Source organism: Anomaloglossus baeobatrachus, chromosome 7 (genome assembly GCF_048569485.1).
Source record: "Anomaloglossus baeobatrachus isolate aAnoBae1 chromosome 7, aAnoBae1.hap1, whole genome shotgun sequence".
Lineage (NCBI taxonomy): Eukaryota > Metazoa > Chordata > Amphibia > Anura > Aromobatidae > Anomaloglossus > Anomaloglossus baeobatrachus.
The window spans coordinates 289,022,115-289,037,412 of NC_134359.1; the positions used below are offsets into that span (position 1 = coordinate 289,022,115).

General features: G+C 45.3%; 1 protein-coding gene across 3 annotated transcripts in view; it reads right to left on the minus strand.

Moving 5' to 3' along the window:
• LLGL1 (LLGL scribble cell polarity complex component 1) overlaps positions 1 to 14,868 on the minus strand; it is a 28,049-nt gene extending 13,181 nt beyond the window's left edge. For 2 of the 3 annotated variants that reach the window (XM_075318366.1, XM_075318365.1), the window contains exons 1-4: positions 14,668 to 14,868; positions 4,352 to 4,449; positions 1,098 to 1,179; positions 706 to 836 (exon numbers count right to left, since the gene is read on the minus strand). In XM_075318366.1, the coding sequence (XP_075174481.1) occupies positions 706 to 836; positions 1,098 to 1,179; positions 4,352 to 4,449; positions 14,668 to 14,748 (392 nt within the window). In that variant the 5' untranslated portion in view covers positions 14,749 to 14,868. The remainder of the gene's footprint in view (positions 1 to 705; positions 837 to 1,097; positions 1,180 to 4,351; positions 4,450 to 14,667) is intronic. The other variant, XM_075318367.1, reaches the window with a different exon arrangement.
• Positions 14,869 to 15,298: the final 430 nt, after the last annotated feature.

A 15,298-nucleotide genomic window follows, 5' to 3' on the forward strand; every position in this document is an offset into this window, starting at 1 on the left:
TCCAACACTGGACAAACCCATTGCACACTTATTTCCACTAGATGTGATAAATCTCCCCCTAGTATAGACCCCGGCAGCCATAACTAGATAAGTGACAGATCACCTTAGAAGGAGGATGTCGAGAATTAGAAAAAAAACATGGCCACCTTCTTACAGAAACAGCGCCACATCTGGGTGTGTGGGGTATTGACGGTGAACACTTGGGTGCAGTACCACACACAACCTGCGGAGGGAAGGAAGTGTTCGGCTGAGAAGAAAGCAGAAGTGTTGTTTTTACTAATTCTAAACATCCCCTTTAAATGAGGAGGAAAGAGCAAAGTCCTGCACCAGGGACACCGCAAAGTCCTGCACCAGGGACACCGCAAAGTCCTGCACCAGGGACACCGCAAAGTCCTGCACCAGGGACACCGCAAAGCTTCCACCAAAGTGAAGGTCTTCTCGCCCCTCACGCCTGTGTGATGCCGCACCTATCAGGGGGGATAATCTGACCTCTCGGGGGTCACGGCTCCTAGGATGGGTCCGGTATTCTGCTCTGGTCACATCCAGAGCTGCATTTGTACTGGACCCTATGGGCTGCAGGGAGTCTCACCCCCCCCCACCCCCCAAATATAGGACTCCAACTCCCATTATGCCCTGGTACATGGGTGCAGATCGTTCTATGTAACAGACAAGCGTGAGAGACAAAGAAGGCAGGGGTGTGAGTACTTAGCGCAGTCGAACCCTGGTCGGCACGGGAGGAGGAAGCTGCGGGTCTCTTCCAGGTAGGAGCAGCCATCTTTCTGCTGCAGCTCCCACAGGTGGATGGTGTTATCGTCCAGCAATGAGAGGAGCCGACCCTGGGAGAAGACGACGGGTATTATAAATGGAGCCGATAACCATTAGTTGGCGCTATAGAAACATTAATCTTGGCACATCAGTCATTTGGAAGTATTAAAAGGGGGGGGGGGGTCATCCAGGTGACGCGGCATCGATGGCTACCGGCCAGGTACCAGCAGGACACGATGCCTGAAAGGTGGCCGTCCACACCAACCTCCTGACGTAGGCGCCGGTTAACCCCTTCAATCCCAATATATTGCTAAAGTGAAACAATGGCCTACCTGTCCGGGTAAGAAGTGCATCTGCGTCACGGTGGCGGTTTCCTTGTGCAATCCGGTGAACTCCACGCCGGGCGCACCGTATCTAAAGGTGATCAGGGGTCAAGGAAATTAACCGGTCTATGGTCAGGACGTGGAGGACATTTATAGCAGCGGAGGAGATTAGCCGCATGGGATCAGCTACTCAGGACCTGCAAAAAGTCTTCAAGTCAAAATGGTATTATGTTACCGGCCCTTTAAATAGGCATACGGGCGATATCTATGGGTATAAGCTCAGGAGCGCACCAAACATTTTTATCAACTATATTAAATCCCCAGTAGTTCAATACAGTAAAAAAGGTGACAAAACAAGTCTGCTCCACCTGCAGAGGACTCCGCACTGCCTCGCCCATATAATAACCCCAAATCTGTGATATCAGGAATCCCCAACCGAGGAGAGCCCCTCACACCAATGATTAGACCTCAAATCAGCGGCAGACGTGTGAACGCAGAGCGAGGATACGTGGTAAATCATGCGGACAAATCCATTCATAGTCCAGAGACCGGTGGACTCCTGCCAACAGCAAAGCATAGAGGAGACCAGAGGGGCCGAGACCCCAACACCACGGGAGGAACAGCCAGAAAATAAGATTCATCAACACCAACACGTCTCCTGCACAATACAGGCCTCAACCGAGTAATGCAATAGCTGCAAGGATGAGGGAGAATATACCTGCTATAATACTGCGCCCTATGTACAAGAATATAACTACTATAATACTGCCCCCTATGTACAAGCATATAACTACTATAATACTGCCCCTATGTACAAGAATATAACTGCTATAATACTGCCCGGTTACCCCGCCGTCTCCCTCACATCTCCTGTAGGTCTCCTGCCCGGGAGCAGATGTGTTGGAGACAATACGCAGTAGATTTCTGCGCCGCTTGTTACCATGACTACAGAACTTTCACGTCGCAGGGAAGAGCAGATGACAGGTCTGTTCCCGCTGACTCAGCAGGTGAGTGGATGGCGCAGAACAAGCCGTTACAGGCGTCTCCTGGGAGTTTAAAAAGTGGATTCCATGTAAAATATTAGTTCTTTTTGACACGTGACCAGGAGGTGCAGGATGACACGTTCTACGCAGGAGGTTTATTGTAGAAACAAATTAAATAAACACCTTAATAGGGATGAAGATCTATCTTACCAGATAACACTGCACAAAGATATATTATTCCTCTTTCCAATGCAAAATCCTACAGATGCCAATTTCTTTGCCCCCCCGGAGGCCGCTGCAGAGGATCTTCCACTCCAGATGCCGCTCGGGGTGATGGCGTCCACTTCTCTCTGACTGTGCTGGACGCCGGAGTCATCATGGCTGACAGAGACCCTCGCCCCGGCCGTCAGGCCCAGCTGCAGACACACAATTGTCCCTTTGTGTGGGAGAATAAGCGTCTCTGTGCAGGACGAGTAATGGATCGCTGACCTGGATATTCCCATCTCACTGACAGCTGTGCAAGAGCCTCAGAGCTGCCCCTCATTAATGGGGCGACACTCATTTTATACAATATGTGGGGGCAGAAAAGGGGACACTATGCCGGAGTTGGGGGGAGGTGGGGTTTCTAGGACCAACCATGGCTCCAAGAACTGACGAAGAGCTGAACAAGAGCACAGAAGTCGGAACAGTCGCCCATAAACATCAAGTATTTGCTGGTGGATCACCCCAATGTCAAAAAGGGATAGGGAAAAAGAAAAATATATAATATATATATATATATATATATATATATATATATATATATATATATATATATATATATATATATATATATATATATATATATATATATATATATATATATATATATATATATATATATATATATATATATATATATATATATATATATATATATATATATATATATATATATATATATATATTATATTCGCAAAAACTTTTGAAACTGTAACGAGTTAATAAAAAAATAGTCTTCATTTCAATTCTTGCCAAAAACATAAGAGCTCATATTGGCCAGTTACTTGTTATCCAAAATAATAAGCAGCATCACAGACACATCTGGCAACCCCTTACCTTTCGAAGTAACAAAAAAAGAATAAATATATATTTATATTCTCCTCCCTTATATTTTTTTTTAAAAGGTAAGGGGTTGCCAGATGTGTCTGTGATGTTGCTTATTATTTTGGATAACAAGTAACTGGCCAATATGAGCTCTTATGTTTTTGGCAAGAATTGAAATGAAGACTATTTTTTTTTATTAACTCGTTACAGTTTCAAAAGTTTTTGCGAATACTAAAATATATTATATATATATATATATATATATATATATATATATATATATATATATATATATATATATATATATATATATATATATATATATATATATATATATATATATATATATATATATATATATATATATATATATATATATATATATAATCAATTCTTTTATTTTTTTTTGTTCACTCAGAATTTCCCAGTTACAAATCAAGTCATTGACCCCCAAGTAGAAATTTCCCCGGGGCTCCTTGTTGCCCCATTTCTGGGTGATTTTTTTGCCGCGGCCATTGTGAAATAACCGATGCACAAGTCCATCTTCATTATGTGAAGGATGACCGAATAACCAAAGCCCCCGGGCAAGAGATGGATGTCAGACAGTGCCTGTTACAGTGGGCACAACATCTAGTTGTGACCCCCTTCTTCCCTTCAGGTCACATCAGTGCCATCATCTGGGTAAATTTTGCTTTGGGGAGAAGGGGCTACGTCCTACCCCCTTGTAAATGGGCAAGAAAAAATAAATAAATAAATAAAAAAAAGAAGTTCATTGCTTGGCGATTCTCATCTCAGTAGTCATCCATAAAAATGTCGGGGGCTTTTTGCAAGCAAAACTAAACTCCAGTGCTGCTGTGTGCAAGAAAGCTGGATGATGAAGCCCACCATCGTTATCTGGGGTACATAGCGGCCATATTGGATATCATCCAGCTTTCCCAGAAGCAGTCGTCAGGGCTGTAACTGCATAACCTGCATCCATAGTTGACAAGTACTTGTAACGCAAGGTGCATGTACACGTCAGCAATGTAGCAGAGCTGAACCGACGTCACTTAAGAACACGAGGCGGGCAATGCCAATCAAAACACTATTTACTGTCCCATGGTGAGAGCCGGACTTCTTACCTATTTGACCCCCGCTCCTCGCCCATGGGGCCCTTGAGATATCTCACGACTGATAATATAATAAAAAGGATACATTTTGACAGCGCCAGATTTTGCACCGATCGCCATAATCCGCAGCACAGGGTCGAAGGCGAGGGAGCTCGGCTGGTTGGGGAATCCATGCTCGACAGTCTGGAAGGAGAAAAGTCACAGGTTAGAATTGTGCAAACATAAAAATATGAAATTATATGTTTATATTAATATTATTGTATCATCCATCAATTGCGACAAAGAAAAGCCAGAGTCACCCCCGCCTGTCAGAGCAACTGGCTGCAAAACATCTGGTGCCGCTTATCGGCCAAGGAAACAGAACTGGCCGTCTTATGAGGGTTATTCCCATCTTCAGAAATAGATATTGTTGGATAATAAAAGCATTTTTGCAAAATTACTGCTTATTAAAATTTTCAGCCATTTGAGAAACACTTACTTTGTTTACAGCTGGTTGCCTTGGAGACAGACCACCGCAGCTACATAGCAAAATATGCAACAGTGCTTGCAAGCTCCTTCCTATTGAGCTTGTAAGCACCGTTTTGATGAATCCCCGGAGCGCGCCATGACCTCCTAATCATGGCCAGCTACAGCAAAGTGCTCACAAGCTAGCCAGCAGTGGTGGTCGGTTTCCTAGGCAACGTTCTGTAAACAAAATTTTACTATTTCAAGAACAGCTGATAATTTTAATAAGCAGATAATTGCAATTAAGTGCTTGTTTTTACATGCACCATCCAAAAATATTTAATCTATGAAGATGGGAACAAAAAAAAAAAAAAAAAAAAAAAAGAAGTACACCTCCCACCTCCAAATTGGACTACACTGTTCTCCCCGCTCTCAAAACTACACAGAAACCTCCTGGCATCTGCCAAGACGATACCCGCCTGCCGAGAAAAACAAGTCACCCCCTCGCTTTATGAGTATACAAATCACAGGGAGGCGAATTCACCGCCATCTCACCCCTAGCCCGCTAATTGGCACCTCGGCCCTGACCCCATCATCAACAGGACAACCGTCCCATTACACCTGGCCATAAGAGCGGCTCATTAAAATCCAATACTTCTTGACCTTCCCAGAGCTGGGTCCTTTCCAGAAAAACAAGGAGAACAGCCAACAACATGAGCCGATGCCGAAAAATAAATAAAGCCAACGCAGCGTCGTTCCTCTCCCCCCCCCCCCCCGCCCTCCTTCTCTAAACCCCACCGGGGAGGGAGGTGCTCCTTTAAGAAGCAGGTTGAACGACGTGACTCCTCTCCCCCTGGGTGAGATCACAAAACAGCTGCATCCGCTATGGATAAATTATCTCCGCCACAATCTGATTCTAATTACGGGGGAGCGCGATGTCCCCCCTGCCTCCTTCTTGCACCAGATACGAGTCTTGTAGACGAGAACATGGGGGTGGGGGGGGGGGGGGGGGGAGAGAAAGAGTCTAAATCCATCCACCATCAGATGATTTCGGAGGTTTCAGCGTTTGGAGGACCCAATTATACCAACACTGATGATTTTAATCAACGGTGCAATGCCTTCTCTTCTGAGGGGGGCAGCGCAACCAAGCCCCTACTCCCGAACTTTTCTTCATCTCCATACTTCAGCAGGGGTGGGGCTTAGTCACTGTGCACTCGCGTCTAATACCCTGCAGCATCTATGCACTGTAAGGCTATGTTCACACACAGCGTTTTTTACCTGCGTTTTGGGTCCGTTTTTGCTGCAGAAATTTCTTGAGAAATTCTTGTAACCTTTCTGCAGACATTCCCCAGCAAAACCTATGGCAAAAAAAATTAGCTGTGCACACACCGTTTTTTTCTTAAGAAAATTCTTTCAGTAGATTTTCTTAAGAAAAAGAATGAGCATGTCACTTCTTTTCTGCAGCTAACTGCGTTTTTTGCCATAGATAATTGGCACAATAACGCAGGGAGCAACCAGCGGTAAAAACGCACCAAAAACGCACCAAAAACGCACCAAAAACGCACGTGCGTTTTTGGTGCGTTTTTTAACACAGGTGCACTCTTAAGAAATTTCTTAAGAAAAATCATTTTTCTAGTGTGAACATAGCCTAAAGGCCTCCATTATCAATACAGGCCTCGTCAGCCATAGCAACCAATCACATTGCAGCTTTCATTTTTCCTGAGCATAAAATGAAATGAAAGCTGCACTGTTATTGGTGGCGAAGTAACAAGGCCTGCTGTTTTCCCTCATGTATAACATTGGGCCTTATCCATCATACGTTAGAGAAAACAGGCCTCGTCTCCCATAGCAACCAGTAACAAGTACTGTTGTGTTCCCTCTTGGATAATGTTGGGCCTTATCCATGCCAAGTTCATGGTTGCTATGGGCAGCGAGGCCTGTTCTCCCTCCAACGTATGATGGAGAAAGACCCAATGTTACCCAAAAGGAAACTCTGCAGGCCTTGTTAGTGGTTGCTATGGGTAACGAGGCCTGTTTTCTTCCCCTCTAACAAGGCCTGCAGAGCTCCCTCTTGGGTAATATTGGGCGTTATCCACATAAGTTAGAGGGAAAACAGGCCTCATTGCCCATAGCAACCACTAACTTATGATGGATGAGACCCAACATTATCCAAGAGGGAACACGACAGTCCTTGTTACTGGTTGCTATGGGTAACAAGGCCTGGAGAGTTCCCTCTTCCTAAATTAGAGAAAAACAGGCCTCGCTACCCATAGCAACCAGTAACAAGGACTGTCATATTCCTGCTTTGATATTGTTGGGTCTCATCTATCATAAGTTAGTGGTTGCTATTGGTAACAAGGCCCATTTTCCCCTCCAAGTTATGATGGATAAGGCCCAATGTTACCCAAGAGGGTGCTCTGCAGGCCTTGTTAGATGTAAAACAGGCCTTTTTACCCATAACAACTACTAACTCATGATGAATATGACCCAACATTATCAAAGGGGAACACGGCAGGTCTTAGTGGTTGTTATGGGTAACAAGGCCTGTTTCCCCCTAACTAGGTCAGCAAAGCTTCCGCTTGGGTAACATTGGGCCTTATCTATCATAAGTTAGAGGGAATAAAGGCCTCGTTACCCATAGCAGCCACTAAAGGCCTGCAGTGTTCCCTCTTGGATAATGTTGGGTCTTATCCATCATAAGTTAGTGGTTGCTATTGGTAACAAGGCCTGCAGAGTTCACTCTGGAGTAACACTGGTCTTATCCATCATACGTTAGAGTGACAAAACAGGCCTAGTTACCCATAGCAACCAATAAGGCCTCACTTTTTCCCCCCCTCTTTGATAATGTTGTGTGATTGCTATGGGTAATGAGGCCCGGTTTCCCTTATCTTATGATGGATAAGGCCCAATGTTACCTAATAGGGAACTCTGCAGGCCTTGTTAGAGGGGAAAACAGGCCTCATTACCCACAGCAACCATTAAAAAGGCCTGTCGTGGTCAATCTTGGATAATAATGGGTCTTATCCATCATAAGTTAGTGGTTGCTATGGGCAACGAGGCCTGTTTTCCCTCTAACTATAAGGTCTGCAAAGTTCACTTAGCTTATGATAGATAAGGCCCAATGTTACCCCTGATTAAACTCTTCAGGCCTTGTTAGAGGGAAAACAGGCCTCGTTACCCATCGCAACCAATCACAGAGCAGCTTTCATTTCATTTTATGCTCTGCAAAAATGAAACCTGCACCCTGATTGGTTGCTTTGGTTAACATTGGTCGTTTCCCCTCTTACCTCTGAGAGAAAGCCCAAAGTTTCCAGAGATCATTAGAAATCGCGCTAAAAGGAAATAATATTCACTCCACAACATGCCCGTCCATTTCTTGTTCAGGGTGGAGCGGCCTCCAGCTATTTTTTTTTTTTTTAAACCCTCAATATCCTTTAGAAGGGGAAGTTAAGAATTAGGAAAACAAAAACTGCACCACATCTCAATCCTGGCTTCCTCTTCTGGTCGGAGGGTGGGGGTCAGGTGACCACTGCAGCCAATCAACGGGATGGTCTCTCTGCTGCCGTTTGGTAGCAATGGCCACCAAAAGAGGAAGCCATCGGCAGGAGGTCGGATAGGTAAGTATTTCTTTATTTTTACACTCTTGCACCACCCTGGGCCCATTAATGAACCATTCTAAAAAATTAGTGGACAATCCCTTTAAGTCCAGACATGCATCCATCTGCATCATGGCATAAAAGCACTTGAGAATGGAGCAGGAATAAATGGCTTCATGCGACTATTTCATGAACTTCAGTCCAGTTTCTCCTGAATATAATATCCGAACGGCAGGCCAAAATATTAAATTGGGAAGGTCCCTTTAAGACGCAGATAGACAGACCTTTATATAGGGGAGTGGTAGTTTTGCAACAGCTGGAGGATAGAGATGGCTCTATAGGACGGATGATCGTAGCCAGCCCCACAGCTGGACGGTCAACGCCGTTCCCAAAGGGGCCAGGAATTTCTAAAGAATTTTAGGCTTGGTCAAGGAAGTTTAAACTAAAAACAGCGGCGCCCATACAATGCAGACTGCGGATACAGAGGTGGGGGACGCGAGGATGTATAGAGGACATATGGGAAGTATATAGGACGTGCAGAAGTTTTCATAAAAAGCGCTGCACCCCCCCCCCCCCCCACACCCACCCCTCCATCAGATATACGGATCTGCGAGGAGATGGGGAGGAGGGGATGGGGAGAATTTTAGGGCCGACCATTGTTCCCATAGAGCATCTAATCCAGGACTGGAGAAAAATGGGGCTTTTGTCCTCTATACACAAAGTGCACAATACCCCGATGAGGAGGGGACGGTGGGGGTAGTCATTACTCCAGCTCCGGCCATAGAAAGGAGGGCCAGATCAGAGAGACCGGACCACAATGCCACCCCGGGAAGAGGGGCCTCTGCTCAATGACCGGAGGTAGCCTTTCCCGGGTTTAACCGCTTACATGCCGATAGAGCACTGCAATGCAGAGGAGATAAATAGGAAAACACTGGTAAATAAAGGGTTAAAAAAAAAAAAATTAATAAGAAACCAATGCACATTACTAATCAAGGAAGGATGAGCACTGTCCTCTACAGAAAGCTTCATAAATATCATTAGTGGCAGCAAAACATCAGCCGGACCCCCAAAACCTGGAGAAGAGACTGCAAAGCGGACCCCGTACCCTGCAGAGAGCGATGCACCGTACAACATACCGCACTCCAGGCACCACAAACCTACCGCACAACGCATACCACATACTGTACGCCACACTGCGCGCACCGCATGACGACGCACACAACACTGCGCGCAATGTTCACCACACACACACACACACACACACACACACACACACACGAAGGCTGAAATTGCATAGGGGTCTCACTACAGCCATGTTTACATTTACATGGACGGGTCACAATCTGCGCAGAAACCCGACTGTACAAACGATTCCCAACCCAAGATCTGCCGGCAAATATGTCATATATAATGCAGAGAGGAGCGCGAAAGCTTTAATAATTCACACGTCCTCGCAGAATGCACAGAACAGCAGCCAGAGACAAAGCAAGAATTATATAGGATTACACAGGGGCAGTATTATAGCAGTTATATTCCTGTACATAGGAGCAGTATTATAGTAGTTATTTTCCTGTACATAGGAGCAGTATTATAGTAGTTATATTCCTGTACATAGGGGCAGTATTATAGTAGTTATATTCCTGTACATAGGGGCAGTATTATAGTAGTTATATTCCTGTACATAGGGGGCAGTATTATAGTAGTTATATTCTTGTACATACAGGGCAGTATTATAGTAGTTATATTCTTGTACATAGGGGGCAGTATTATAGTAGTTATATTCTTGTACATACGGGGCAGTATTATTGCAGTTATATTCTTGCACATAGAGGGCAGTATTATAGTAGTTATATTCTTGTACATAGGGGCAGTATTATAGTAGTTATATTCCTGTACATAGGGGCAGTATTATAGTCGTTCTATTCTTGTATACAGGGGGGGCAGTATTCTAGCAGTTATATTCTTCTATACAGGGGGCAGTATTATAGTAGGTATATTCTTGTACATAGGGGGCAGTATTATAGTAGGTATATTCTTGTACATAGGGGGCAGTATTATAGTAGGTATATTCTTGTACATAGGGGGCAGTATTATAGTAGTTATATTCTTGTACATAGAGGGCAGTATTATAGTAGGTATATTCTTGTACATAGGGGGCAGTATTATAGTAGGTATATTCTTGTACATAGGGGGCAGTATTATAGTAGGTATATTCTTGTACATAGGGGGCAGTATTATAGTAGGTATATTCTTGTACATAGGGGCAGTATTATAGTAGGTATATTCTTGTACATAGGGGGCAGTATTATAGTAGGTATATTCTTGTACATAGGGGGCAGTATTATAGTAGTTATATTCTTGTATACAGGGGGCAGTATTCTAGCAGTTATATTCTTGTACATAGGAGCAGTATTATAGTAGTTATATTCTTGTATACAGGGGGCAGTATTCTAGCAGTTATATTCTTGTACATAGGAGCAGTATTATAGTAGGTATATTCTTGTACATAGGGGGCAGTATTATAGTAGGTATATTCTTGTACATAGGGGGCAGTATTATAGTAGGTATATTCTTGTATATAGGGGCAGTATTATAGTAGGTATATTCTTGTACATAGGGGGCAGTATTATAGTAGGTATATTCTTGTACATAGGGGGCAGTATTATAGTAGTTATATTCTTGTATACAGGGGGCAGTATTATAGTAGTTATATTCCCTTGCACATGTGACTTCGGAATATCCATTATATGGCAGGAGATTATTCCTATAAGACGTGCGGGGAGGAGGATCTCTTTACGAGTTCATTGTATGGGACGTCGGCCTCCCAGCTGTCTGACAGGATCCATTACAACACACTGGAGTCTGCTCTCGGGCTGAGTCAGGGAAGGGGCACTCAGCTGAGTGTGTAGGAGGGATCCAGCTGCTGCACCCAGGACTGTAGGAAGGAGCAAGGAGGGAAGAGAAAAAAAAAAAAAATGGGAAGAGGGATTTTAATAATGGTTGAGACAATGCATCAGGGGGTCCGGTGAGGAGTCCTGCCAGGGCTCGGGCCCGTGCTTGGTCCCTGGGGGCCACCTCTGGCAATGCACAGCTTTATCATAATATCAGTGAGGTATTTCTTCTGTTATCAGACATGATTTGCAGTTTTATGGACTTTCTTAAAGTTAATGTCTTGCAGCTGTGCAGTCACAGGATGGACAGGGAAGATGTCCGCCCGGAGCCACCGTCCTCTCCATCCGCCCCGACTCAAACCAGAGCAGTGACCTCCGAGCTGTTACCGAACTACAACCCCCAGCAGCTGCAATTACAGCGCCCAGAGGCAGATCTGGGAGCAGGGAAAGCTGGGTGAGGAAAGCAGACAAGGCAACCACACAGCTTTTCCAGCCTCCTGAACCAAAATTAGGATCCATCCTCTGGTCCAAAATATTTGCATAACACGACAGATCTGTCCATCAGGAGTCCGGGAAAGCTGGGGAAAATCCCTGTGAGCTGTAGTAGCAGCGGTCTGTGTCATCAGCGGTTTCTTGTTATAGCTGTTTCTGGGAAATCTGAGTGAAGTCTTCCATGAATTCCTGTGTAAAGATTCTCACATCTGTCCATCCGAACACTACACGTCCCCGATCCAGCAAATGAGCCGGACAGACGGTGTCAGCTCTCATTAGTGACACAATAGGATGATACAGGACTAAATCCCCAGCAAGACCGGATGCCATACGGTGCCGGGGGGGGTAAGAGCGGCGCTGATCACCACCAACACCGCACCAATAACACCACAGACTGGCAACATAAACACCCCATATAATTATCTACAGCACTGAGTACATACATTACTGACCCTGCGTTACCTCCTGTATTATACTCCAGAGCTGCACTCACTATTCTGCTGGTGGAGGGGGGGGGGGGAAATCACTGTGTACATACATTACTGCTCCTGTATCATAGTCCAGAGCTGCACTCACTATTCTGCCAGTGGGGAGGGAAGGGGGGGGGGGGGTCAATGTGTACATACATTACTGCTCCTGTATCATAGCCCAGAGCTGCACTCACTATTCTGCTGGTGCAGTCGCCGTGTACATACATTACTGATCCTGAGTTGCATCCTGTATTATACTCCAGAGCTGCACTCACTATTCTGCTGGTGCAGCCACTGTGTACATACAGTACTGATCCTGTATCATAGTCCAGAGCTGCACTCACTATTCTGCTGGTGGTGTCACTGTGTACATACTGTACTGATCCTGTATCATAGTCCAGAGCTGTACTCACTATTCTGCTGGTGCAGTCACTGTACGTGATCCTGAGTTACATCCTGTATTATACTCCAGAGCTGCACTCACTATTCTGCTGGTGCAGTCACTGTGTACATACATTACTTATCCTGTATTTATACTACAGAGCTGCACTCACAAGTCTGCTGTTTATTCTTGAAAATAGTAATCAATCCGCTGATCTCAGCTCTTACAAAGAACAGACTCTTGGCTGAGACCCTACAATGTGGAAGAAATCACACAGTTGAGGGTGAATTGTCTTACAAACAGGCTTGTTGACAGTTTCCAGTAACAAGCAGAATTGTGATTACAGCTCTGCAAACTAACTCAAAAATCAAGAAATCTATTTTAAAACTACAAGATGGTGCTTAAAATCAGAGAAACACTTCCTAGAAATAGAACAGACTAATGTTGCTGGCCCTTGACAACAAGTCACAGGGGTACGGGGTCCCCAGAGCGTCATCCCGTTGCTGCCATCAGCCTTTTCTCCCTGCGATATTAGCAGGTGACGGTAGGAGAGATGCAGATCCAGAGACTCACAGGATGCTTATAAATACAAAATTACAAAAAAAAAAAAACAAAACTGCTTGCTGTCAGTGAATGACATCAAGCCTGATCCACGCATAAAGCCATCAGTGCAGGAAGCTCCCGTACCCTCAGCCATTGACCACACATTCACAACACATGGACTCTCAGTAATGATCAACCCACCGACATAGGAGCAGAGGGGCCGCACTTCTGACCACAAGACCACCGCAGCATGGACAGCGGGGGCACCAGCAGCATCTATTTACTCCATTCTTCACTCACCCCCAGCTGATACTCTACATTTCCACAAGCTGCAGCCTGAGTTCAGCTCTGCCAACCTTGGTGTACAGGTGGCAAATGCTCAGCAGTTCCGGAAAATAGTTTTGTGGGCTTTTCTCAGCAGTGGCCCACATTCCCCTCACCACTTCCTAACTCTATTGCTTTTTATATTCTCAAGACTATTTGTGGCTGCGCCGCTACGTTCTAACATTACACCTGTTCACCAGTAGTGAGGCCCTGACCCGCAGCTCACACAAGGCAGCAATAAGATCAAGGATTCTACCACTCCAGAGCTGCACTCACTATTCTGCTGGTGGAGTCACTGTGTACATACATTACTGATCCTGAGTTACATCCTGTATTATACTCCAGAGCTGCACTCACTATTCTGCTGGTGCAGTCATTGTGTACATACATTACTGATCCTGAGTTACATCCTGTATTATACTGCAGAGCTGCACTCACTATTCTGCTGGTGGAGTCACTGTGTACATACATTACTGATCCTGAGTTACCTCCTGTATTATACTCCAGAGCTGCACTCACTATTCTGCTGGTGCAGTCACTGTGTACATACATTACATTACTGATCCTGAGTTACCTCCTGTATTATACTCCAGAGCTGCACTCACTATTCTGCTGGCACAGTCGCTGTGTACATACATTACTGATCCTGAGTTACCTCCTGTATTATACTCCAGAGCTGCACTCACTATTCTGCTGGTGCATGCACTTTGTACATACATTACTGATCCTGAATTCCCTCCTCCAGAGCTGCATTTACTCTTCTGCTGGTGGAATCACTATGTACAAACATTACTGATCCTGAATTATATCCTGTATTATACTCCAGAGCTGCACATATATATAGCACACATATAGTACACATATAGTACACATTACTGCTCCTGAGTTCCCTCTTCCAGAGCTGCACTCACTATTCTGCTGGTGTAGGCACTGTGTGCATACATTACTGATCCTGTATTATACTCCAGAGCTGCACTTACTATATACATACATTACTGATCCTGAGTCCTTTCCTCCAGAGCTGCACTCACTATTCTGCTAGTGCAGTCACTGTGTGCATACATTACGGATCCTGAGTTCCCTCCTCCGGAGCTGCACTCCCTGATCCCTGTGCATAATATTGAGGATCACACTTCACAGCCCCCCGAGCCCTCTGCTTCCAGCCTCAGTACATCGGGGTCACCCCATACCCCCAGCTCGGCAGCAGCCCCCCGCACAGCCCCCGGGGGCCCCATCACCCGTCTCCCCCGGCCCCGCACCTTATTGAACGCGAACAGCTCCTGCTTGACCTTCTCCCTCTGGGGGTCGTGCCCCTGCCGCCTGAAGCGAAACTTCATCATCTTGCCCGGCTCCCGGAGCGCACACCGCCGCGGCCGCCACTCTCCGCAGCCAGCGTTCACTCACACAAGCGGCCGGGCAACTTGATCCAGCCCGGGTTGTGATTGACGTACGGCTCATCCAATCACAGTCGCCGGATTCTGGCTCGGATCTCGACAGCGTTGCTCAGCTTCACGTCGGTCTGTACGCATGCGCCGCTGAGCGCAAAGCACTGTGGGAGTTGTAGTTTCATTTGGAGAAGTTTGTTTAATCCTCTAAAATCAACATCCTGGTGGAGCCTCCCAGGATCCTGTCACCTCCCTGCAGCGCTCTGCATATTACACAACAGTGCTCTGCACATTACACAGCAGTGCCAGCTTGTTAACCCTTTAAGAAACTGGACATTTTTATTTATTTTTGTGCTTTGATTTTTTTCCAGATCTTTCCCCAAAAGCCATAACTTTATTTATTTTCCATCTCCATAGTCACATGAGGTTTGTTTTTTGAGGGATGCGTTAAAATAATGAAGAAATCATAAAATGATATTCATCCTCCTGGCCACAATCTATCTAG